The 27776-nt window shown below is 48.2% G+C and overlaps 1 protein-coding gene across 1 annotated transcript in view; it reads right to left on the bottom strand.

Annotated features, from left to right (window-relative positions):
• Window positions 1-23609, bottom strand: part of LOC149460784 (uncharacterized) — an 85328-nt gene extending 61719 nt beyond the window's left edge. The window contains exons 1-6 of the mRNA XM_089679244.1: window positions 23541-23609; window positions 14329-14463; window positions 14039-14242; window positions 10387-10572; window positions 10178-10273; window positions 4117-5418 (exon numbers count right to left, since the gene is read on the bottom strand). Coding sequence (XP_089535370.1) covers window positions 4117-5418; window positions 10178-10273; window positions 10387-10572; window positions 14039-14242; window positions 14329-14463; window positions 23541-23609 — 1992 coding nt within the window. The remainder of the gene's footprint in view (window positions 1-4116; window positions 5419-10177; window positions 10274-10386; window positions 10573-14038; window positions 14243-14328; window positions 14464-23540) is intronic.
• Between the last annotated feature and the right edge of the window lie 4167 nt (window positions 23610-27776).

Raw genomic sequence — 27776 nt, 5'->3', positions numbered from 1 at the left:
GAAGGATGGAGATCGCCCCCCCACTGTCCTCATCCATCCACTTAGGAGAATTGGGATGAAGGATGGAAATAGCCCCCCACTGTCCTCATCCATCATCAGAGCAGAATTAGGATGAAGGATGGAGATCACCCCCCACTGTCCTTATCTATACACAGAGGAGAATTAGGATGAAGGATGGATTTCACCCCCCACTGTCCTCATCCCTCCACAGAAGAGAATTAGGATGAAGGATGGATTTCACCCCCGACTGTCCTCATCCATCCACAGAGAAGAATTGGGATGAAGGATGGAGATCGCCCCTCACTGTCCTCATCCCTCCACTGAGGAGAATTGGGAAGAAGGATGGAGATCGCCCCCCACTGTCCTTATCCGTTCACAGAGGAGAATTGGGATGAATGATGGAAATCGCCCCCACTGTCCTCATCCATCCACAGAGGAGAATTGGGATGAAGGATGGAAATTGCCCCCCACTGTCCTCATCTATCCACAGAAGAGAATTAGGATGAAAGATGGAGATCACCCCCACTGTCCTTATCCCCCCACAGAGGAGAATTAGGATGAAAGATGGAGATCGCCCCACTGTCCTCATCCCTCCACAGAGGAGAATTAGGATGAAGGATGGAGATCACCCCCCCCCAACTGTCCTCATCCCTCCACAGAGGAGAATTGGGATGAAGGATGGAGATCACCCCCCACTGTCCTCATTCCTCCACAGAGGAGAATTGGGATGAAGAATGGAGATCACCCCCCACTGTCCTTATCTATCCACAGAGGAGAATTAGGATGAAGGATGGAGATCGCCCCCCACTGTCCTCATCACTCCACAGATGAGAATTAGGATGAAGGATGGAGATTGCCCCCACTGTCCTCATCCGTCCACAGAGGAGAATTAGGATGAAGGATGGAGATCGCCCCCCACTCTCCTCATCCGTCCACAGAGGAGAATTTGGAAGAAGGATGGAGATCACCCCCCACTGTCCTCATCCCTCCACAGAGGAGAATTGGGATGAAGGATGAAGATCACCCCCCACTGTCCTCATCCCTCCACAGAGGAGAATTGGGAAGAAGGATGGAGATCGCCCCTCACTGTCCTCATCCATCCACAGAGGAGAATTTGGAAGAAGGATGGAGATCACCCCCCACTGTCCTCATACCTCCACAGAGGAGAATTAGGATGAAGGATGAAGATCACCCCCCACTGTCCTCATCCCTCCACAGAGGAGAATTAGGATGAAGGATGGAGATTGCCCCCACTGTCCTCATCCGTCCACAGAGGAGAATTAGGATGAAGGATGGAGATCGCCCCCCACTCTCCTCATCCGTCCACAGAGGAGAATTGGGAAGAAGGATGGAGATCGCCCCTCACTGTCCTCATCCCTCCACAGAGGAGAATTGGGATGAAGGATGAAGATCACCCCCCACTGTCCTCATCCATCCACAGAGGAGAATTTGGAAGAAGGATGGAGATCACCCCCCACTGTCCTCATCCCTCCACAGAGGAGAATTGGGATGAAGATCACCCCCCACTGTCCTCATCCATCCACAGAGGAGAATTTGGAAGAAGGATGGAGATCACCCCCCACTGTCCTCATCCCTCCACAGAGGAGAATTAGGATGAAGGATGGAGATTGCCCCCACTGTCCTCATCCCTCCACAGAGGAGAATTAGGATGAAGGATGGAGATCGCCCCCCACTCTCCTCATCCGTCCACAGAGGAGAATTTGGAAGAAGGATGGAGATCACCCCCCACTGTCCTCATCCCTCCACAGAGGAGAATTGGGATGAAGGATGAAGATCACCCCCCACTGTCCTCATCCCTCCACAGAGGAGAATTGGGAAGAAGGATGGAGATCGCCCCTCACTGTCCTCATCCCTCCACAGAGGAGAATTGGGATGAAGGATGAAGATCGCCCCCCACTGTCCTCATCCATCCACAGAGGAGAATTTGGAAGAAGGATGGAGATCACCCCCCACTGTCCTCATCCCTCCACAGAGGAGAATTGGGATGAAGGATGAAGATCACCCCCCACTGTCCTCATCCATCCAGAGAATTCTGCTCTGTCTCCCCTGTCTTTTCCTCCAAGACTACAGCTCAGCACACAATTTTCTACAATGATTCCTGGGTGTTCTTTCCTCCACCGCGCTCTGAGATGTCGGTGATAGAGACCAGACTCTCAGCCTATCACAGTCTCTGAATATCAGCAGATTTGACCGGTCTTTATTCTGCTGAGTATTGTTTCTACAAATCGATGTTCCTGATGATTGTATTCACTGCACCCCTGTGTATTCCTAGGCCCTCGGGCCCCTGGAACTTCACCTCTTCTCTAAATATCTTCTGAAATTTATCACGTCCGGGGGAATGTGAGCAACATTCATTTATCCATTTTAATGATTATTATACAGGATTTATATAGCACCAGCAGTTAGCACAGCACTTTACTACATGAGGGCAGACAGTACAGTTACAATACAATACAGGAGGAATCAGACGGACCTGCTCCTTAGAGCTTACAATCTAAAAGGGGAGGGTCAAGTGATAGAAAAGGTAGCAAGTGTGGAGGATGGGCTGATGCAGAAGATACATCTACTTTTGTTAGGTGGGGGCAGGATAGGTTTCTCTGAAGAGAAGAGTTTTCATGGATCTAAAAGTGGACAAAGTAGGAGATAGTCAGATTGGGGTAGGGAATTCCATTGGATGGGAGAAGCTCAGGAGAAGTCCTGAAGGCAAGCATGGGAGGAGGTGACAAAAGAACTAGAGAGCAGGAGTCCTTGGGAGGAATGAAAAGCGCTATTTGGTTGGTATTTTGAGACTCGGTTGGTGATGTAGCCGGGGAAGAGTTGTGGATGGATTTGTAAGTTGTTAGTATTTTCAATTTAATTTATTTGGTGAGTGGCAGCCACCGGAGGGATTGGTAGAGAGGGGTGGAGGACACTGAGTGGAGATGAGTGCAGGGATTGGCAGACAGGGGTGGAGGACACTGAATGGAGGCCAGTGGAGGGATTGACAGAGAGAGGTGGAGGACACTGAATGGAGGCCAGTGGAGGGATTGGCAGAGAGGGGTGGAGGACATGGAATGGAGGCCAGTGGAGGGATTGGAAGAGAGGGGTGGAGGACACTGAACGGAGGCCAGTGGAGGGATTGGAAGAGAGGGGTGGAGGACACTGAATGGTGTCTACTAGGATTAGTAGAGAGGGGTGGAGGACACAAAATGCAGGTGAGTGGAGGGATTGGCAGAGAGGGGTGGAGGACACTGAATGAAGGCCAGTGGAGGGATTGGAAGAGAGTGGTGGAGGACACTAAATGGAGGCCAGTGGAAGGAATGGCAGAGAGGGATGGAGGACACTGAATGAAGGCCAGTGGAGGGATTGGAAGAGAGTGGTGGAGGACACTAAATGGAGGCCAGTGGAAGGAATGGCAGAGAGGGGTGGAGGACACTGAATGGTTGGTAAGGTGGAGGAGTCTGGCAGCATTCATGATGGACTGGAGGGGGGATGGCCTATGTAAAGGTCATCCAATGAAGAGGGGGTTGCCATAGTGGAAGAGTGAGTCGGAAGCTTTGTGGTGTGATTGGTCAGGAAGGGGCATATTCCGGAGATGTTGCGGAGGTTGAGGCAGCATGATTTGGACAGGGATTGGATGTGGGGCTGAAAGGAGAGTTCAGAGTCCAGGATGACCCCTCACACCCTGACATGGGTTGATGGTTGTGCCATTGCTTTGGACAGAGAAGTTGGAGGAGGGGCCCCTAATAGACCTCTAAATATTTACAAAACCTTACAAAATGGATGGAAAGTAATGACTCCATTTTCTTCTCCTGCTATCAATGGCCAACCCGGTCCCACACTTCATCCATGTCTTTGGGGACCTCTGATCTCCTTATCAACTGTTTCTTCCATGATGAAGATCAGCCATGGAGTATATCTGAGGTGTATATCAGGGTGTGCTTCTTCCCCACATGAGAGCTGGGATGTCCAGCAACATTCATCTAGACGACATTTCCCGCACTCAAGGCACTAATACACCTCCAGGGTTGTGTGGGACCCCTGATGTAAAGGAAGACAGGACTTCAGTGAGGAACATTTCCCTCACTCAGGATAGGAAAGTGGCTTCTCCCTCATGTGAGATCTCTGATGTCTGGAAAGATGGGACTTCTGTGAATAACATTTCCCGCACTCAGGACAGCAATACGGCTTCTCTCCTGTGTGAGATCTCTGATGTATAACAAGTTCTGATTTGTATACAAAACATTTCCCGCACTCAGAACAGGAATATGTCTGCTCCCCTGTGTGGGATCTCTGGTGTGTATAAAGATGGGACTTCACTAAAAAACATTTCCCGCACTCAGCACAGGAAAGTTGTTTCTTCCTTGTGTGAGATCTCTGATGTTCGGAAAGATTGGACTTCTGGGAAAAACATTTCCCACACACTGGACAAGAATATGGCTTCTCCCCCGTGTGAGATCTCTGATGCTTGTAAAGACTGCACTTCACTGAAAAACATTTCCCGCACTCAGGACATGAATACGGCTTCTCCTCTGTGTGAGATCTCTGATGTATGGAAAAACTGGATTTCTGTGAAAAACATTTCCCACACTCAGGACAGGAATAAGGCTTCTCCCCTGTGTGAGATCTCTGATGTATGTAAAGATAGCACTTTCTTGAAAAACGTTTCCCGCAGTCAAGACACAAATACGGCTTTTCTCCCGTGTGAAATCTCTGATGTGTGACAAGTTCTGATTTTTGTACAAAACATTTCCCACACTCAGGACAGGAATGTGGCTTCTCCTCCATGTGAGATGTTTGATGTCTGTGATAAAAGGACTTGTCTGAAAAACATTTCCCGCACACAGAACAGGAGTATGGTTTTTCCCCCGTGTGAAGCCTTTGATGTGCAACAAGATTTGATTTTATTACAAAACATTTCCCGCACTTAGGACAGGAATATGGCTTTTCTCCTGTGTGAGATCTTTTATGAACTTTAAGGTTATATTTAGAACTGAAACATTTCCCGCACTTAAGACAGGAATACGGCTTTTCCCCCGTGTGAGATCTTTTATGCACATTAAGATTGTATTTAGAACGAAAACATTTCCCGCATTCAGTACAGGAGAAGCTCTTTCCTGTTGGAAGGCCGGCCCGGTCCCGCACAGTCTGAAGTTCCTCAGGATACGAGGAATCCGATGGTCCATCTACACTGGGTGGTGCCGGATGGACATTGGAGGGACCTGGGTTTTCTCCTGGACTATACTGTGTGATGTCCTCATCTTCTACTTTCCAGTCTGGAGACAAAGTGAGACAATCCTCGGAGGTTTTCCTCATCTCCCGGCCATGGACTAAAATACAAAGACAAAGAGGATTACTAGACAGGAGATGATTGGTTCCCCCAAACCAGGACTCCGCCCACATCAGGCAGCTTGGTCTCTGAGGAGCTTACAATTCCACCCTCAAGGGAACTAGGAAATGGCTCCTCTGATCTCCTACCAGGTCATTTCTTTATTCATGGACCTTAGTCAGAGAGTGAGGACACAACCAGAACTGTATTTTATAGGAGGGACAGTGATGAGGGGATTATAGGATGAGGGTCCCCACCCCCTCTATCACTCATCACCATCTTCCCAACACAAGAAGTACTGCACTTCCTTATTTAGTCCATGATTTAGTCATGAAGAACAGCGGGTCTGAGCCCCACCAGAGGTCAGAGAGTGAGGATGGGGGGAGAACAACCAAGATGAAGACTGGACTGATCCTGAAGACCACCATCATTGGGGTATTGACTCCTCCCTCATTATCACTTTCTGTTTAAGGGTCCAAAGTGTGAGGATGTTATCACATTATTATCACCATGTAAAAGTCTGTGCTCCAATCACATCATCCGATATAAAATACTAAGAACCATAAAAAATAATACATAAAAATGTATAATGTCCACTAATGTGCAAAAAAAAATAAACAAAAAGTCTTTAGTGTAAAATTAAAGTTCAAATAATTCAAGAAAAAATTGTGATTCCAAAAAAGGGTGGCCATGGGTGGAAAATTTGGCCCGAGTATGGCCAACCTCTTTATGGCCAAATGGGAGGAAGAAGTTATTTATGGTTCTAAATATCCACAAATAATCTATTGGAAAAGGAACATCGATGATTGCAAATAAATAATTGTTCTTCATAAATTTAGGCCGAGATGTATTCTGCTACATGTCTTTGGTGAAAATAACCCAAATTAGTATTTATGATTTAGTCTGTAGTCTGAAGTTATAGAGTTCACAAACTATGGTATAGATCTGATTATTGATCAATCCTGAAGTACTGACAGCCAATCTAATTTCTTGAGGTCCAAGAATGTCAGAACAGTACAGATATCCCCCAAATGTCAGGACGGTACAGATATCCCCCAAATGTCAGGACGGTACAGATATCCCCCAAATGTCAGGACGGTACAGATACCCCCCAAATGTCAGAACGGTACAGATATCCCCCAAATGTCAGGACGGTACAGATACCCCCCAAATGTCAGGACGGTACAGATACCCCCCAAATGTCAGGACGGTACAGATATCCCCCAAATGTCAGGACGGTACAGATATCCCCCAAATGTCAGGACGGTACAGATATCCCCCAAATGTCAGGACAGAACAGATATCCTACAAATGTCAGAACAGGACAGATATCCCCCAAATGTCAGAACAGGACAGATATCCCCCAAATGTCAGGACGGTACAGATATCCCCCAAATGTCAGAACGGTACAGATATCCCCCAAATGTCAGGACAGTACAGATACCCCCCAAATGTCAGGACGGTACAGATATCCCCCAAATGTCAGGACAGTACAGATATCCCCCAAATGTCAGGACAGTACAGATATCCCCCAAATGTCAGGACAGTACAGATATCCCCCAAATGTCAGGACAGAACAGATATCCTACAAATGTCAGAACAGGACAGATATCCCCCAAATGTCAGAACAGGACAGATATCCCCCAAATGTCAGGACAGTACAGATATCCCCCAAATGTCAGAACAGTACAGATATCCCCCAAATGTCAGGACGGTACAGATATCCCCCAAATGTCAGGACAGTACAGATATCCCCCAAATGTCAGGACGGTACAGATACCCCCCAAATGTCAGGACAGTACAGATATCCCCCAAATGTCAGGACAGTACAGATATCCCCCAAATGTCAGGACGGTACAGATATCCCCCAAATGTCAGGACAGTACAGATATCCCCCAAATGTCAGGACGGTACAGATATCCCCCAAATGTCAGGACAGTACAGATATCCCCCAAATGTCAGGACAGAACAGATATCCTACAAATGTCAGAACAGGACAGATATCCCCCAAATGTCAGGACAGAACAGATATCCTACAAATGTCAGAACAGTACAGATATCCCCCAAATGTCAGAACAGGACAGATATCCCCCAAATGTCAGGACAGTACAGATATCCCCCAAATGTCAGAACAGTACAGATATCCCCCAAATGTCAGGACGGTACAGATACCCCCCAAATGTCAGGACAGTACAGATATCCCCCAAATGTCAGGACAGTACAGATATCCCCCAAATGTCAGGACGGTACAGATATCCCCCAAATGTCAGGACAGTACAGATATCCCCCAAATGTCAGGACAGAACAGATATCCCCCAAATGTCAGAACAGGACAGATATCCCCCAAATGTCAGAACAGGACAGATATCCCCCAAATGTCAGGACGGTACAGATATCCCCCAAATGTCAGGACAATACAGATATCCCCCAAATGTCAGAATAGTACAGATATCCCCCAAATGTCAGAACAGTACAGATATCCCCCAAATGTCAGGACAGGACAGATATCCCCCAAATGTCAGGACAGGACAGATATCCCCCAAATGTCAGGACAGGACAGATATCCCCCAAATGTCAGGACGGTACAGATATCCCCCAAATTACCCCTTTTTGCAGAGTAGACAGTCCGACGTACTTCATAAGAGGCATGGCGAGTTTTTTGAAGTTGTATTCTTTTTGTCATAATTTTTCGGAAAATGAAAAAATTAAAAACATTATTTTTATATATTTTGCATATATATTTTTTTGGAATCACAATTTTTTCTGGAATTCTTTGAACTTTCATTTTTTTTGTTTATTATTTTTTTATTATTTTTTTGCACATTATAATTTTTTATGTATTTTTTATGGTTATTAGTACTTTTGAATGTATAGCGCTGCACTTTTTTGTTTATTAGTTTTATGTATTGACACCTGCGATACTGTGCTGGCTGCTTTAATTTTATATTCAGTGGTATTTAACCACATATAGCGTGTAAAAAATCAAATTGTTAATTATCCGTTATAAAATTTCCAGCTGGTAGGAAATGGGTGTAACAAAAGAGAATCCATATTATGTGTATACCCTATGCTGTACAGTACATAGTCCTGACCCCATCTTTCTGATACTATGATACTATACAGTCCTATCTGTTGTATCTTATACAATATGTTGTACATTCTATAGTCCTGACTTCTGCTCTCCACCCTCCACTATATACAGTAAAGGAAATGTGTATTTGCTCCCCTGCTGATTTTTAATGTTTGCCCACTCACAAAGACATGATCGGTCTAAAAATCGAATGTTCGGTGTATTGTAACACTGAGAGACAAAATAGCAACAACAAATTCAGCAGAAATGCGTCTAACAAATGATGACTGATCTGCATGTTCATGAGGGAAATAAGTATTTGATCCCCTATCATTCAGCAGGATTTCTGGCTACCAGGTGTCTTTCATACAGGTAACAAGCTGAGATTAGAAGCAGTCTCTTAAAGGGAGTGCTGCTAATCTCATTGTGTTACCTGTATAAAAGACACCTGTCCACAGGAGCAATCAAACCATCAGATTCCAAACTCTTCACCATGGCAAAGACCAAAGAGCTGTCCAAGGATGTCAGGGACAAGATTGTAGACCTACATAAGGCTGGACTGGGCTACCAAACTATGGCCAAGCAGCTTGGTGAGAAGGTGACAACAGTTGGTGCAATCATTCACAAATGGAAGAAACACAAAACAAGTGTCAGTCTCCCTAGGTCTGGTGCACCATGCAAGATCTCACCTCGTGGAGTGTCAATGATCATGAGAACAGTGAGGAATCATCCCAGAACTACACGTGAGGATCTTGTCAATGATCTCCAGGCAGCTGGGACCACATTCACCAAGAAAACAATTGGTAACACACTACGCCGACAAGGACTGAAATCCTGCAGTGCCCGCAAGGTCCCTCTGCTCAAGAAAGCACATGTCCAGGCCCGTCTGAAGTTTGCTACGGAACATCGGAATGATGCAGAGGAGGACTGGTGGGAAGTGTTGTGGTCAGATGAGACCAAAATCCAGCTCTTTGGCATCAACTCAACTCGTCGTGTTTGGAGGAGGAGGAGGAATGCTGCCTATGACCCCAAGAACACCATCCCAACTGTGAAACATGGTGGTGGAAACATTCTGCTTTGGGGGTGTTTTTCTGCTAAGGGGACAGGACAACTGCACCGCATCAAAGCGACGATGGACGGGGCAATGGACCGATCATTTCTTTGTGAGGGGCGAACATTCAACATCAGCAGGGGATCAAATACACATTTCCTTCACTGTGTATAGCAGTGGGTGGAGGGTGGAGAGCAGAAGTCAGGACTATGGAATGTACAACATATTGTATAAGATACAATAGATTGGACTGTATAGTATCAGAATGATGGGGTCAGGAGTATGTAATGTACAACACAGAGTATATAGTGCAGGGGTCAGGAGTATGTAATGTACAGCATAGAGTATATAGTGCAGGGTCAGGAGTATGTAATGTACAACATAGAGTATATAGTGCAGGGGTCAGGAGTATGTAATGTACAACATAGAGTATATAGTGCAGGGGTCAGGAGTATGTAATGTACAACATAGAGTATATAGTGCAGGGGTCAGGAGTATGTAATGTACAATATAAATTATAAAGTGTAAGGGTCAGGACTCATAATATTCAGCACTCAGTGGTGGCCTAGATGTCCACATGAGACAAGCTGCAGAGGTCCCACACCGCTGCCTCCCATCTCCTGAGACTGAATCCATTGTTTCTATGTGTTTATCAGATGATGGGGGATCTAGGTGGATCCTCCGTACTGCTCTCTCCTTTACAATAAAGTCTCCTCTTACCCGGTGATGTGAGGGGCGGCTGATTGTCCATCATGACGTCCTTGTAGAGATCCTTGTGTCCTTCTAAATACTCCCACTCCTCCATGGAGAAATAGACAGTGACACCCTGACACCTTATAGGAACCTGACACACACAATGATACAGTCACCATCCAGACACATCCCTTGTCTGTTACTGGAGAATGTCCCAGAATTCCCGGCACTGCTCACCTCTCCTGTCAGCAGCTCCATCATCTTCTTGGTGACTTCTAGAATCTTCTGTGTCTTCTGCCTTGTAGGGATCAGGGATGGAGGTGGGGGGATGGTGATGGGATTCTGGATTCTCGAGGATCTTGTGGTCATACGATGAGATCTCCTTCTGGTGTCATTGTCGGTAGATTTCTTCATGACTCCTGTACAGTTCTGTGTGATACAAAGAGAAATCTCACTCTCCCACAGGAATGTAACATCATGGGCCCCTGGAGGAAATCATTCACTGGGGCCCCTACCAGACTGCCCAAATTTCCGCACATACTCTCAAAAAGTAAAGTATAAATAATTGATAGAATGAAACATATATTTATTAGGACTTTCAATATAATCAATATTAAACAAGAAGAAAACATGGCATAAACCAAAATCTAATCAACACAGGGCACAGTACAGGGGGGAGGGCACAGTACAGGGGGGAGGGCACAGTACAGGGAAGGCTGGACGGCACAATACATGGGGGATCAAGTGGACTCAGTACAGGGGGATCAGGAGGGCACAGTACAGGGAGGCAGGAGGGCAGAGTACAGGGAGGCAGGAGGGCACAGTACAGGGGATCAGGAGGGCACAGTACAGGGGATCAGGAGGGCACAGTACAGGGAGGCAGGAGGGCACAGTACAGGGAGGCAGGAGGGCACAGTACAGGGGATCAGGAGGGCACAGTACAGGGGAATCAGGAGGGCACAGTACAGGGAGGCAGGAGGGCACAGTACAGGGAGGCAGGAGGGCACAGTACAGGGAGGCAGGAGGGCACAGTACAGGGGATCAGGAGGGCACAGTACAGGGGATCAGAAGGGCACAGTACAGGAGGATCAGGAGGGCACAGTACAGGGGGGACAGAGGCACAGTACAGGGGGATCAGGAAGGCGCAGTACAGGGGGGGCAGGAGGGCACAGTACAGGGGGGGCAGGAGAGCACTGTACAGGGGGGCAGGAGGGTACATGGAGGCAAGAGGGCACAGTACAGGAGAAAGGAGGGCAGAGTACAGGGGGGGCAGGAGGGCAGAGTACAGGGGGGGCAGGAGGGCAGAGTACAGGGGGATCAGGAGGGCACAGTACAGGGGGATCAGGAGGGCACAGTACAGGGGGGCAGGAGAGCACAGTACAGGGGGATCAGGAGGGCAGAGTACAGGGGGATCAGGAGGGCACAGTACAGGGGGATCAGGAGGGCACAGTACAGGGGGGCAGGAGAGCACAGTACAGGGGGATCAGGAGGGCACAGTACAGGGGGATCAGGAGGGCACAGTACAGGGGGATCAGGAGGGCACAGTACAGGGGGTCAAGAGGGCACAGTACAGGGGGTCAAGAGGGCACAGTACAGGGGGGCAGGAGAGCACAGTACAGGGGGATCAGGAGGGCACAGTACAGGGGGATCAGGAGGGCACAGTAGAGGGGGGATCAGGAGGGCACAGTACAGGGGGGGCAGGAGGGCACAGTAGAGGGGGGGATCAGGAGGGCACAGTAGATTGCTGCAGAAGTGCACAGGGAAGCAAGAGAGTACAGTAGACGGGGGAGAGGAGTGCAGGGTATGGGGGACAGCAATGCACAGTATAGGTGGAAGGAGGGCACAGTACAGGGGGGCAGAAGGGCACAGTACAGGGGGGGGGGGGGCAGGAGGGCACAGTATGGGGAGGGGGGCAGAAGGGCATAGTACAGGGGGATCAGGAGGGCACAGTACAAGGGGGTCAGGAGGGCACAGTACAGGGGGATCAGGAGGTCACTGTACAAGGGGGTCAGGAGGGCACAGTACAGGGGGATCAGGAGGGCACAGTACAGAGGGGCAGGAGGGCACAGTATGGGGAGGGGGGGCAGAAGGGCATAGTACAGGGGGATCAGGAGGGCACAGTACAGGGGGAGTAGGATGGCACAGTACAGAGGGGCAGGAGGGCACAGTATGGGGAGGGGGGGCAGAAGGGCACAGTACAGGGGGATCAGGAGGGCACAGTACAAGGGGGTCAGGAGGGCACAGTACATGGGGCAGGAGGGCACAGTACAGGGGGATCAGGAGGTCACAGCACAGGGGGATCAGGAGGGCACACTACGTGGGGCAGGAGGTCACAATACAGGAGGGATGGAGGGCTGAGTACAGTACAGAGGGGTTAGAAGGTACATTACAGGGTGCAGTAATGTATAATACAGTAGAAATGGTCTCCTCAAGCACAGCAACACAGGGAAGTTGCTGTCACAGATCTTGCCTGTTCTGACAGCCTGTCACTGGGTTAAAGAACTCTGGGATAGGCAATAAACCCCCCAATAGTACACCCCCCTACACAAATCACTAAATAGTCCATAAAATGTTGAAAATCCTTCCCATTGTGGAGAAAAGTCTAACTTAATTTTTATGACCTCATCTCTGTAACCCAAAAGATAACATCATCTGCTGTGCCAAGGAGGAGGTGTAACAGCCGGGATGACATCATATCCTCTCCTCCCTCTGCAGTAAAAGGAAACTACAATTCCCATCAATTACAGGTGAATGTGGGCGAGTACACTAGGCCTGTATGTGTTGAATGTGTCTGAGAGTCTCTGTCTGCCCACCACTGCAAGTGGGGCTGAATGACATCTCTGCTTCCTGCAGAAAGAACTACAGAAGGGATGTGCCAAGACCAGTGGCTAGGAGTAAAGGAGGCGGAGCAGCCATCGGTCTTACAAACAGGAAACCAAAGAGAATTAATGGTTTGATTTGAGTTCTGCTTTAAATTTACAATCAAAATAACATCTCCCCACCTGTACCTTCCTCCCACAGTTCCAGCACTTTGTAGGGGTTAAGGAAGAGGTGGAGCATCTTACTACTGCTGCTGCTTGTGTGGGCGGGATATGTACTGCTCCGATCACATGGGATGAACAGGAGAGGAGGGCCATGGGGATCGGAGTTGTACATATCCCGCCCACACAAGCAGCAGCAGCAGTAAGATGCTCCGTCTCAGAGTTCCTGAACTCCTGCAAAGCAGAAGAAAGTAGAAGGAGGAGATGTCATTCTGATTGTAGATGGAGCCCAGTGACAGGCTGCTGCTGTACCCGCAGCCCAGATTCCGGGACACTGCCCGGGACACGGCCATCTTGGGACAGTTTAGTAAAAAGCTTGACTGACTATCCCGGAAAATTGGTAAAATGTAATGCAAGATTATCAAGGGGCCCCTGGGCAGTACCCTGCTCTCCCATAATCCCTCACTTCTCTGGTCAGCTCTAGATTTATTCTCCAGGGATTGGCCACAATGTGCCGACTCAGCAAAGGACAGACATCTCCATCCAATGATATGATGACAATGGGGTCAGATTTATAGCTCCTTCTAGAAGTCATATAATAGAGTCACTAATGGTTTACTAGTAAGGCTCACTGACCCACCCAGAAATGTCACCCATGGATTTAGTGGTCAGTGGGCGTGGCATGCTGGTAATCATGGGTCTCTCTGATTGGACTAAAGCTGTGATTGCTCTCTTCTATAACCAATGCCGCCATCTTGTGCTATAACCAAATCTCATAGAGTCCGGACACTTTATGTATTCATAGTTCTTGTGTGGATGTCGTTATTGATTACAGAACATCAGAAGACTTCAAGTGACTCTGAATACCTCCCAGTGTACAGCCGAGTCAGATTTAACCCCTTCATTACACTCACCTCTCCAGTCAGCAGGCTGAGGATCTCCAGGGTGAGCTTCAATATCGTCTCATTCCGGGGAAATTCCTTCCTTACAATCTTCACAAAACCCAAAGTCTGCTGATTGTCCATCATGACGTCCTTGTAGAGGTCCTTGTGTCCTTCTAAATACTCCCACTCCTCCATGGAGAAATAGACAGTGACACCCTGACACCTTATAGGAACCTGACACACACAATGATACAGTCACCATCCAGACACATCCCTTGTCTGTTACTGGAGAATGTCCCAGAATTCCCGGCACCGCTCACCTCTCCTGTCAGCAGCTCCATCATCTTCTTGGTGACTTCTAGAATCTTCTGCATGTTATGTCTCCCGGGGTTTAGGGAGTCACATGGAGGCACTGTGATGGTCATATGGTCACCTGACTTCAGAAGAGGAAATCTCTGTATTGAAGAACCAATAGGAACATCATGTTAGAATCCCAGAATCCTCCTCACCTCTCCGGTCAGGTCTGTGTTTTATTAAGAGATAAGAGTTATGTCATGTGACCTCCCAAAATCCTCCTCACCTCTCCAATCAGGTCTGTGTTTTATTAATAGAGATGAGAGTGATGTCATGTGACCGCCCAGAATCCTCCTCACCTCTCTGGTCAGGTCTGTGTTTTATTAATAGAGATAAGAGTGATGTCATGTGACCTCCCAGAATCCTCCTCACCTCTCCGGTCAGGTCTGTGTTTTATTAATAGAGATAAGAGTGATGTCATGTGACCTCCCAGAATCCTCCTCACCTCTCCGGTCAGGTCTGTGTTTTATTAATAGAGATAAGGGTGATGTCATGTGACCTCCCAGAATCCTCCTCACCTCCCCGGTCAGGTCTGTGTATTATTAACCAGTTGCCGTCCGACCTATAATCAAAGAACAGCCGGGCAAACACTTCGTTCCTCTGGGATGGTGTCACATGACGTCCTTCCCGGATCATGCATTGTGCGTGCCCTCAGGACCGTGTTTTGGTGAGATCTGTCACCAGCCGTGTACCTCGGACACGGACAATGACAGATCTGTGTACCAACACAGTTGCCAGTACCATGTGACCTGCTGTGACCAATCACAGCAGGTCACATGACAGTTGCATACAATGGATGGCTTCCTTTCATGCCATCTATTGTATACAAGTGTGTCTAGCTATGAATGGTCACAGTGATCACATGCACAGGCTGGGCCAATCACAGCTAATCATAACAAAAAAACCTGAATGGATCGATTTCATTCAGTTAAATGCTTGCTTATAGCAAAAAAAATTATTTGCTATAAGCAATCAAATTGTGTAAAAAAAAAATATACTGATCACTTCTCCAAAGTAGTACAATGTTACTATGGTAATATTATACTACTTTGGTCATAGTGTAATATGAAAAAAAAACTTAAAAAAAGAGAAAAAATTTAATTAAAAAAATTATCAATTTTTTTTTTTCGTACTGTCACCAGTCAGTGTCCCTGATCACGCCATGCCAGTTATATGATGACGCTGTACTGCACTGGTGACAATATGTAAAAAAAATTGTGAAAATAATTTATTTAATTTCAATTTCTGAAAAATTATGACAAAAAAATTGCAACTTCAAAAAACTCGCCATTCCTCTTATGAAATACGTCAGACTGTCTACTTTGCAAAAAGGGGTCATTTGGGGGATATCTGTACTATTCTGACATTTGGGGGATATCTGTACCGTTCTGACATTTGGGGGATATCTGTACTATTCTGACATTTGGGGGATATCTGTACTGTGCTGACATTTGGGGGATATCTGTACCGTTCTGACATTTGGGGGATATCTGTACCGTTCTGACATTTGGGGGATATCTGTACCGTGCTGACATTTGGGGGATATCTGTACTGTTCTGACATTTGGGGGATATCTGTACTGTCCTGACATTTGGGGGATATCGGTACTGTCCTGACATTTGGGGGATATCTGTACCGTTATGACATTTGGGGGATATCTGTACTGTGCTGACATTTGGGGGATATCTGTACCGTTCTGACATTTGGGGGATATCTGTACTATTCTGACATTTGGGGGATATCTGTACTGTGCTGACATTTGGGGGATATCTGTACCGTTCTGACATTTGGGGGATATCTGTACCGTGCTGACATTTGGGGGATATCTGTACTGTTCTGACATTTGGGGGATATCTGTACTGTCCTGACATTTGGGGGATATCGGTACTGTCCTGACATTTGGGGGATATCTGTACTGTCCTGACATTTGGGGGATATCTGTACCGTTCTGACATTTGGGGGATATCTGTCCTGTCCTGACATTTGGGGGATATCTGTACTGTCCTGACATTTGGGGGATATCTGTACTGTTCTGACATTTGGGGGATATCTGTACCGTGCTGACATTTGGGGGATATCTGTACCGTCCTGACATTTGGGGGATATCTGTACTGTCCTGACATTTGGGGGATATCTGTACTGTTCTGACATTTGGGGGATATCTGTATTGTCCTGACATTTGGGGATATCTGTACTGTCCTGACATTTGGGGGGTATCTGTACCGTCCTGACATTTGGGGGGTATCTGTACCGTCCTGACATTTGGGGGGTATCTGTACCGTCCTGACATTTGGGGAATATCTGTACTGTCCTGACATTTGGGGGATATCTGTCCTGTTCTGACATTTGGGGATATCTGTACTGTCCTGACATTTGGGGGGTATCTGTACCGTCCTGACATTTGGGGGGTATCTGTACCGTCCTGACATTTGGGGAATATCTGTACTGTCCTGACATTTGGGGGGTATCTGTACCGTCCTGACATTTGGGGAATATCTGTACTGTCCTGACATTTGGGGATATCTGTACTGTTCTGACATTTTTGGCCCTCAAGAAATTAGATTGGCAGTCAGTACTTCAGGATTGATTGATTTTCAGATATCTCCCATAGTTTGTGAACTCTATAACTTTCCTACATACTAAATCATAAATACTGATTTGGGTTATTTTCACCAAAGACATGTAGCAGAATACATCTCGGCCTAAATTTATGAAGAACAATTATTTATTTGCAAACTTTTATAGCAGAAACAAAGAAAAACGTGTTTTTTGTTTTTCAAAATTTTCAGTCTTTTTTTGTAAATTTAGCAAAAAAATAAAAACCCCAGCGGTGATTAAATACCACCAAAAGAAAGCTCTAGTTGTGTGAAGAAAATGATAAAATTTTAGTTTGGGTACAATGTTGTATGACCGCGCAATTGTCATTCAAAGTGTGAGAGCGCTGAAACCTGAAAACTGGCCTGGGCAGGAAGGGGGTAAAAGTGCCCAGTATGGAAGTAAATAGAGACAAGAGTGATGTCATGTGACCTCCCAGAATCCTCCTCACCTCTCCGGTCAGCAGGTAGATGATCTCCAGGGTGAGGTTTAGTATCTTCTCAGTCATGTGACTCCGGTCCTCCTCCATCCTCATTGGTGCCATCATGTGATCTATACAGGTCTCCTTGTAGACGGATAACTTTGGGAAATGAAAGTAAGAATTACACTCACCGGCCACTTTATTAGGTCCACCTTGCTAGTGCCAAGAAAATCTCCCCCCCACCATGACACCACCACCACCAGCCTGAACCGTTGATACAAGGCAGGATGGATCCATGCTTTCATGTTGTTTATGCCAAATTCTGACCCTACCATCTGAATGTCGCATCAACCAGTCTGCCCATTCTCCTCTGACATCAACAAGGCATTTTCCTTCACACAACTGATGCTCACTGGAGATTTTCTCTTTTTTGGACCATTCTTTGGAAACCCTACAGATAGATGTGGGTGAAATTCCCAGTAGATTAGCAGTTTTTTAAATATGCAGACCAGCCTGCCTGGCAACAACAACCACACCACATTCAAAGTCACCTAAATCCCCTTTCTTCCCCATTCTGATGCTCAGTTTGAACTTCAGCAAGTTGTCTTCACCACGTCTAGATGCCTAAATGCATTGAGTTGCTGCCATGTGATTGGCTGATTAGCAGTTTGTGTTACCCAGCAATTGAACAGGTGGACCTGATAGGGTGGCCAGTGAGTGTATTTGGATGGTATTGGTCACACAATAATAGGATGTGGATGTGAGGGGGGAATAGGAGGGTTGCTGGACATCTAACCACCTCAATACCGGACACTTCCACCCCCTTCCTGACCAGGTCACTTTTCAGATGTCAGTGCTGTCGCAGTTTGGATGACAATTGTGCGGTCATATACAGTACTATTCTAGGCGCTGCCTAGTCTGTGCAAAAATTGTGTCCCATTCCCAACGTGTCCAACTGCATGAAAATCCATCCAAATTCAATATAAATCCCTCAGAAATACTGAATAGAAAAATAAAATCATCAATATTAATAGTTCTTTTATATCAGTTGATGTGCTTGTGCCTCTCCAATCACACTGCGCCAACCGACCGTGCGGAATAAAGTGCCTTGTGCTCCTCCAATCACACTGCGCCAACCGACCGTGCGGAATAATGTGCCTTGTGCTCCTCCAATCACACTGCGCCAACCAACCGTGCGGAATAAAGTGCCTTGTGCTTCTCCTTTCATCAAAGTGCAGATCCCGTGCTCCCCCTCCAGTGCCCCCCTCCAGTCCCCCCCCCTCCAGTGCTCCCCTCTCCCCCACAGAATGTGGACTCTTACACTGGAATAAAAGTCCTATGTGCTGTGTCATGGTCCTGGTTAGTCTGGAGCTTGTAGTCCTCCTGGATGATTGTGTACAATTCCCCCCCAATATATCATACAACTGATGGTTCATCTCATGATGTATGCAGGGAGGAGATAACAACAATCACCCACATGGTGTCATTCCATTTATTACAAACTTCCTTTACAGCAAACCATATACACTCACATTTGTACATAATATACAAGCAAAATGTCCGACTGAAAGTGGCCCATCCACATGAGTCCCACCATTCGGGAATTACATCACCGCAGACGTCACTGACGCATTTCCCCTCCTCTAGGGGGCTCTAAGAGGATTGGCTGGTGGTGGTAGATGGTCTTATTTATACTGTGTGTCTCCATATCTCCGAGCCCACTTCCCCTTCCTGTCCTAACCCGGTGTCACCTCCGTTTCCTCCCGTGGCCTTGCGTGGTCATGCAACACTGAACCCAAATGACATTTGTATCATTTTTTAGACAGACAGAGCTTTCATTTGGTGGTGCAGTATTTATTCACCACTAAGGGGGGTTCATTTATTGCTAAACAAACAAAACAAGAAAAAAACTATTTTCTTCGTTTGTTATAAAATTTAGCAAAAAAGTTATTTTTCTCCTTCATTGATGGGCACTGAAGTAGCTGCATTGATGAAGAGGCACTCATAGGTGGCACTGATATGCTGCACTAATGGTCACTGATATGCTGCACTAATATGCCACACTGATGGGCACTGATATGCTGCACTGATGGGGCTTCACTAATGGGCACTGATATGCTGCATTGATGGGGCTGCACTGATGGGCACTGATATGCTGCACTGATGGGGCTACACTGGTGGGCACTGATATGTGGTACTGATGGGGCTGTACTGATGGGCACTGATATGCTGCACTGATGGGGCTGTACTGATGGGCACTGATATGCTGCACTGATGGGGCTGTACTGATGGGCACTGATATGCTGCACTGATGGGGCTACACTGGTGGGCACTGATATGCGGCACTGATGGGGCTGCACTAATGGGCACTGATATGCTGCACTGATGGGGCTGCACTGGTGGGCACTAATAATCAGTAATTTCCCCTGTCACAGGAAAGCCAGTTATTGTTTTTCCTTTCCTTTCCTCAGACAGTGACAGCGCTGAGGAGAGGAAATGCTGATAACCGGCTTTTGTTTACATGCAATCAGCTGTGATTGGATACAGTTAATCACATGGTAAAGAGCCAAGATCATTGGCTCTCCCTGATCACTGATGCACTGTGTCCAAGGGACACAGCTCACCACCAATCACCATGCTGCGCCCCCCTTCTACCTGTGCAGCAAGAGTGGGAAGATGCCATATAACGTCCTTCCAGAAGGAGAGAGGTCCTGTCCGGCCGTCATTGTACAATAGGCCGGGTGGGAACCAGTTCAGAACTTCTGTCCTCCTGGAAACACATTTAGTTTGGACTGTTTAGTGTTTGATGCATATTTGAGGTCCCGAGACCCTCTTGTCCTGTCAGATCAGAAATTCTATTTTCTTTGTTGGGTTTGTTTAGTTTCTGAACTGCTTTTGATTAGTATTAGATCTGCAGACAAGGAATGATAAATATGATCCTTCCTATGACTTGTTTGCTCTGAGGCAGTGCTGTGAGGTCAATGTCAGCTCATCATGAGGTCCAGGAAGGGGAACTTGATGACTTTTGGATGGAGTTGCTGGATAATCAGGATAATTGGAAGAACTCCGGCTGTAAGGCTCTAATCTCCGGCAGCCTGCTCACTGACAGGAGTGATGTCGCTGTCACTCTCTGCAATAAGAGAAAGGATTGGATAGCAGGAGGATGGTGCTGGTAGAGTATAGAGCTATGGGAGAGGAGTCCGTTCTCTTCCCTCCAATGGCAGCTCAGTGTGGGTAGGAGGACAATGGGGGGTTCTCTTGGTTGCCAAGTATTTTCTGGTATTCAGGACATTGTACAGAGTGGTGGTGGGTTCCTGGGGCTCTGAATTCCAGCACCGGGCACTGCCAGAGCCTGTGTGAGGGACCGCCGAGCGGCACCACTAGCACTCCACTGGTCAGGCGTGCCCAGAGCGCGGAGTCTAAGCCCCAGGGTACTTGTTCACCAGAGCCCCTGATGGTGGGGATGGACTTGGAGTACCCCGGGACCAGGTCGCCACTACTGAGCACACCTGTCAGTGGTAGGGGTGTCCGCCAGGGGCTCCAACCAGGGAGAGCCAGATGTGAGGAGGTCGGGTGACCCCGATGGGATGGATGGCTGAGCAAGTGCGAAGTCAGACGGGCCGAGTTGGTAACGTAGAGGACGATATGGTACAAGGGAGCCGACAGAGAATCGTCGGGTCACACGCCAGGTCAGCAACAGCAGGTCAGATCTAATGAGGGGCATTCAGAAGAGAGGTCAGGCAAAGCAAGGGTCTGGGCAGGAGAAATCAGCAGGTCAAGAGCAGTCCGGGTCAAATAACTTACTAGGCACAGGTACAGATTCGCAGGATACAAGTAAGACCAGAAGGCACTGAAATGACAGCTCAGGGACATTTAAATATCCCGCCCTGCGCTGCCATTGGTGCCCAGCGGGCGGCCGCGGCTTCTACTGCGCATGCGCGAACTCGAACGCCGCGGCCGGCCCGGACCTAGTGCCCATGTCCCTGCACAGGGCGGTGCACTGCGCCTGCGCCAGGACCATCGCGGCGGGGATCGAGGGGATCCCTGACAGCCTGTGTCATGGGAGGTATTGGACTGTCTCCTGAAGATGTATAGCACTGACCCCTGACTACCTTTTAGGTAATGCTGCAGAAACAGATCTCCTCTAAGAAGAGTGCCCGCCAAGGGCCCAGAGTTCTTCAACTACTCTACCTCCTCAGAGCCTTGGGCTTCACTACCCCCTCAGAGGCCCCAAAGTTCCTCATCCTCAGTACTGCCTGAGAGACCCCTCAGCTCCTCTACTTCCCTCAGACCCCTCAGTATTTCCCTCCCTCTGACACCAATGATGGAACATATTCTTCATGGCCGGCTGGGGAATGTTTTCTTCCTCCTGAGCAGCAATGTAAGGGGCTCTATGCTCCATACTCCTGACCCCGGCACTCCATCATTGTGTTGGCTGCATAGTGTAATGATTGCCCATTGGCTGCCTGTGTAGTGTCATCATTGTCCTTTGTAGGCCATGTATGGTCAGGATGGTCCTTGTCTTGTCTATTTATTGTCAGTGCTGTTTGTTTAGAGGACCATATTACTAGAATTTATCTCCACAATGAGGAGAATGTTCCGGCCCCGGAAGTGGGGGAATGTTCTGCCCCTGAAGGGGTTCATCTGGGTTCCCACACTATATATGTGTGTATCATCATCTGCTGGACATAAAAGATGTCACAGTGACTATGGAGGAAGAGGACGGATATGACTAAGGAGGAAGAGGACAAACGTGACTATGGAGGAAGAGGACAGACATGACGGGGGGGGGGGGTTACTGGGTGTAAATAGGAAATAACATCTTATTACCTCCTCTGCTGCTACTTCCAGCAACGTCTCCTCTATACTTCCTGTCTGTACCTGACATCACTTCCTGTCTGTCTTCCATAGAGACTTTCTGTGTGGGTAGAAGTGAGATCACCACCTTGTGGAGCTCAGAGGAACTGCAGCCCCGAGAAGCGTCTGGTAGTGTGACCCCGGCCTTGTGCTGGGTGTGTATGGACTGTAGATCCTTATAGAGGGGTCACCTCCACTCCCACCAAGGGGGACAGAAATATATGACTGCTCGGGGGAGGGATTTTGGCCCCTTTGATTTTGCAGTAACATTGATTGCAGATTTAGTCCTGTAGAACATCTGGTATATGGATACAAAGCCCCCCAGCTGGGAGTAAAGGGTGGAAATGGCTGGTGACCCCCAGATTTGGGCAATGATGTCATCACTATAAATGGATAAAACCCGCGCTATGTGTAACAACTCCAAACCTACAAAAACCTTCTAGCGTACTGCTGCTGTAACAAAGGGAAGGATTCCTGTCAGGGACTGCGGGTCTCGCAGCGGCGCACAGGTCTGCACATACACAGATTGCCTAGGTGCACTAATGTGCAGGCACTAGGACCTGGGCGTCGACAATTGCACCAATGACGGTGCAGGGCGCACTATTTAAACTGGCCAGATGGAGACTAGGTTGCCGCAAGGTCTAGTTCCTGTACCCGTGTTCTGAAGTGTGGTCCTGTTGCCGATCCTGCTTGTCCTGATTTGTGTTGACCTTCTCCTGCTCTGACCCCCGGCTCGTCCCTGACTACTCTCCTGCCTGTTGTTATATTACTATTGGACCTCCCGTTGCTGAACCTTGGCTCGTGGCCCGGCTGCTCTCTGTCTACTGTTTGGTACCTACCTGCCTCCACCGTTACCGACCTGGCTAGTCTGACTATGCTCATTCCTGACTGTCATCCATCCATCCCGCTCGGGACCTGGACTTGTCAGCCTCTTCACAGCAGGCTCACCCCCCCCCCCCCCCGGCACGTACCCTCGGCGGGACCCCTCTACCACAGTTGGGTGCACTCAGGGGTCGTGACCTGGTTTCAGTCTCGCACCAAGTCCATCCCCACCATCAGGGGCTCTGGTGAAAAGGCAGACTGGGACTTAGACTCCGTGTCCTGGGGAATCCCGTTCTGTGGATGACTAGAGATTCCGCTGGGCGGTGCCTGACAGTACCTTGCGGCTATGACTGAGCCTGGAAGGGGAACTTCCCCTCTGGATGACATACGTCAACATTTGGTAACCCTCACAGAGGGGGTTAGGGCCCTGCAGGAGGGTTATACAGAATTGGGTGACCACATACAGACTTTAGCCACACCTACCAGACAGTCTGGGGACACCTCTGGGGGAGTACTAGTTTCATTACCTGCACCGGAACACTGTGTCCCCATACCGGAACGTTTTAACGGGGATCGAGGTAAATTCAGGAGTTTCCGTACTTCCTGTCAGTTATACTTCGACCTCCAGCCTCGAACGTTTTTGTCAGAAACCGCGAGGGTCGGGTTCATTATTTCCTTATTACAGGATGAACCCCAAAACTGGGCCCACCAACTACTAGAGACCCGAGACCCACAGTTAGAAACGGTAACGTTATTTTTTAAAGCAATGGCGCTTTTGTACGATGACCCACAACAGGCCGCAACGGCCGAGATGTCCCTACATACACTGAGGCAAGGTCACCGAGCAGTGGAGGACTACGCAGCCGAATTCAGGTGTTGGGGTAGTGACACCCAATGGAACGAGGTGGCCCTGCATCACCAGTTCCGCATGGGTTTAGCTGAAACATTGAAGGACGAGTTGGCCCGAGTAGACATACCCGATACTCTTGAGGGCCTGATAACCTTATGTATTCAGATTGACCGCCGGTTGTGGGAGCGCAGGCAGGAAAGGTCCAACCAAGATCAGAGACCAACCTGGATATCACCTCATGCTGCAGCCCAGCCTAAGTCACTATGGGTCAACCAGAATCAGGAGGTTGCGGATACATCTGGATTTGGGTTATCGGGAAGTATTCAGCCACCACTTGCGCTTGAGGAACGTCAGAGGCGTCAGGTAAACCGTCTGTGCCTCTAATGTGGGGGAGCAGGCCATATAGTGCGTACCTGTCCAGCCAAGATGGGTAAGTGCTCTGCTGTGTTTTCTACGGTTACTTGTAAAAATAGAAGCAACATCAGTTATTTAGCAGTGCCTATTTCACTTCAGCTGCCGGGGAGAACTGTGGTAACCACGGCAATTGTGGACTCTGGAGCATGTAGCTGCTTTATAGATCTTGACTTTGCAGCTCAGCAGCAGATCCCCTTACAGACAAAAGAGGTGGAGTTAAATATATTTTTAGCTGACGGTTCCTGTATTCGGTCAGGGGTGGTGGACCATGAAACCCCACCTATTTGCACTACAGTAGCAAACCATCACCAAGAGTTCCTCCGCCTGGATGCCATTGCATCCCCTCTGTTCCCGGTTATCCTGGGACTCCCTTGGTTACAAGCCCACGACCCACAGATTGATTGGAAGGCGGGATCAATTTGTTTCCAGTCACCCTATTGCCAGCAGCATTGCCTCCCTAGAATGCCCCCGGCGCCGCAGGCCTTGCTATGTCTGGATGCAGATGCAGGACTGGCCCAAATCATTCTTTTGGCCTACCACAGCTACTTGGGCATGTTTAGCAAGCGGGGGGCAGGACATGTCCTGCCCCCCGCACCGAACATATGACTGCCCGATTTGATCTTCTCCCAGGTTTGGAAATACCATTTGGGAGAATATTCTCTTTGTCCGAACGGGAGTTAGGGGCTCTAAAGGAATATATAGACGAGAGCCTCCGCAAGGGGTTTATTCGGCCCTCCACATCACCAGCTGGGGCTGGCATTTTCTTTGTGGAGAAGAAAGATAAATCCTTACGACCCTGTGTAGACTACTGAGCAATGAATAAAGTGACTGTCAAAAATCGTTACCCGCTACCTCTGGTCCCTGAACTTTTTCAAAGATTGAAGTAAGCTTCCGTCTTTACTAAGCTGGATTTGAGGGGTGCATACAATCTAGTCCGTATCAGAGAGGGGGACGAATGGAAAACAGCATTCCGTACCAGGTTCGGGCATTTTGAATATTTGGTCATGCCATTCGGCCTTTGTAATGCGCCTGCCACCTTCCAGCACTTCATAAACGACGTGTTCAGGGACTATCTGGACATCTTTGTTGTCGTCTACCTGGACTACATCCTGATCTTTTCCCCGTCATTTGAGGTCCATAGAGGTCATGTGAGGTGCGTGTTGGAGCGGCTCCGCCAACACGGCCTATATGCCAAGGCAGACAAGTGCTGTTTTGAACAGCATAGTATCTCTTTTTTGGGTCTGACCATCTCCACCACGGGAATAGCCATGGATCCTCAAAAGGTCTTGGCTATTTTGGATTGGCCAGTACCTACTGACAAAATGGCGGTCCAATGCTTCATTGGCTTCGCAAACTTCTATAGAAAGTTTCCCCAATCACCCAGTTGACCAGACAGGGGGTCCATTTTCAGTGGACGCCGGAAGCGCAGGAAGCCTTCATATCCTTAAAGAAGTTGTTCACTGAAGCCCCTATTCTGACCCATCCTGACACATCATTACCCTATATCCTGGAGGTAGATGCGTCTGAGAACGCAGTTGGGGCAATTCTGTCGCAGAGGAAGGGCATTAAGGAGCTCATGCACCCAGTGGCCCTTTTCTCTAGGAAACTGACTTCAGCAGAAAGGAATTACGATATCGGGGACTGGGAGCTTCTGGCGATTAAAGTAGCACTAGAGGAATGGAGGTATTTACAAGAGGGGGCCTTACACCCAATATTAATATTTACTGACCACAAGAATCTAGAATATTTGAGGACAGCCAAGTGCCAAAGACCACGTCAGGCCAGGTGGGCACTCTTCTTTTTGCGATTTGTCTTTCACATCACCTATAGGCCAGGGTCAAAAAATACTAAGCCCGATGCGCTCTCCCGCATGTTCGGGGACCCTGACGAGACTCCCAAACCTGACACCATTCTGTCCTCGGGAAATTTTCTGGCCCTACAATCTGACCTCCACTCTAGACTGCAGACCGCATCCGTAGGTATGCCAGGTCCACCCGGTATCCCCTTATTGAATAGGGAGGGGCTTCTTTGGAAAGAAAATCAGATTGTGGTTCCCAAGAAAGCCCGTACTATGGTACTTGGATATTGCCATGACCACCCATTAGCAGGGCATTTCGGGGTATGCAAGACCCTGGAACTGTTGCAGCGTACATTTTAGTGGCCCAATATGGCCAAGGATTGCGAGTCATATGTTAAGACTTGCACCGTTTGCCAAAGGAATAAGCCTACTAGGAGCAAGGCCTGGGGCCTATTACGCCCATTACCAATTCCTGACAGACCATGGAATATGATCTCCATCGATTTTATTGTGGAACTTCCACCCTCTCGGGACCATACGGCGATCTTTGTGATCGTGGACCGTTTGTCCAAAATGGCCCATTTTGTACCCTTAAAAGACACACCTACAGTCTCTGAAACAGCCCAGGTTTTTATCAGGGAGTTAGTGAGACTCCATGGGATTCCTAAGGATATTGTGTCAGACAGGGGGGTTCAGTTCACATCTAGATTTTGGAAGGCTCTATGTGAAACGCTCGGGATTAAGCTGTTGTTCTCCTCGGCATACCACCCACAAACCAATGGCCAGATGGAGCGAACGAATCAGACCTTGGAGCAGTACCTCAGGTGCTATACCACCTTCCTCCAAGACGACTGGTTGTCCCTCCTGCCACTAGCGGAATTTGCGTATAACAACGCGAGTCATTCGGCTACAAAGCAATCACCATTTTTCGTGAATTATGGATTCCACCCCGTATTCTTACCGGATCTGATTCCGGAAGTCACGGTCCCGGCCACGCAGGACATGTTAAGTTTTTTTTAATAATAGCAAGGTTCTGCAAGAGGCGATGACCAAAGCCCAGGAGGACAATAAGAGGGCCTTTGATAGGAGGAGAAGGGGAGAATTAAGCTTGCACCCGGGGACCAGGTCTGGTTAGCCACAACAAATCTTAAAATGTCCTGTCCATCAAAGAAACTGGCACCTAAATTCCTGGGTCCATTTCAGGTAAAATGTAAAGTCTATGAGGTGGTGTACGAACTCACGCTCCCCGAATCCTTTAGAATTCATCCGGTCTTCCATGTGTCACTATTGAAGCTGGCGACACCAGACCCCTTTCCGGATCGGAGGTCTAAACCTCCAGAGGCGGTAGACATCGACGGAGAAGAGGAGTTTGAGGTAGAGGCAATCCTAGGTTGTAGGAAGAGATGAATTCTTCTAGATGAATTCCCTGTCATCTAGAAGAGCATTATGTGTCACAGCGCTGTCCTATTTTGTGTGCACCAAAATCATAGTGGATTGGGGAATCCTCCCTGCTGCACTCTTGTATTCTGACAATGGGGGGACTCCTCCACTCTTAGAATACACAGATCAGCACTGAAGCTATTGGCTGCAGCCACTGGGGGAGTGGTTTTTATCCGGCAGTGGCCACACATGGATGGAAATGTGAGCGATCCCTGCT

This window comes from Staurois parvus, unplaced genomic scaffold (genome assembly GCF_062004578.1).
Source record: "Staurois parvus isolate SC_StPar_1 unplaced genomic scaffold, SC_StPar_1.0 ptg000221l, whole genome shotgun sequence".
NCBI lineage: Eukaryota > Metazoa > Chordata > Amphibia > Anura > Ranidae > Staurois > Staurois parvus.
Note: the sequence above shows the minus strand (reverse complement) of the source record. Positions and strands in the feature narration are given on the sequence as shown.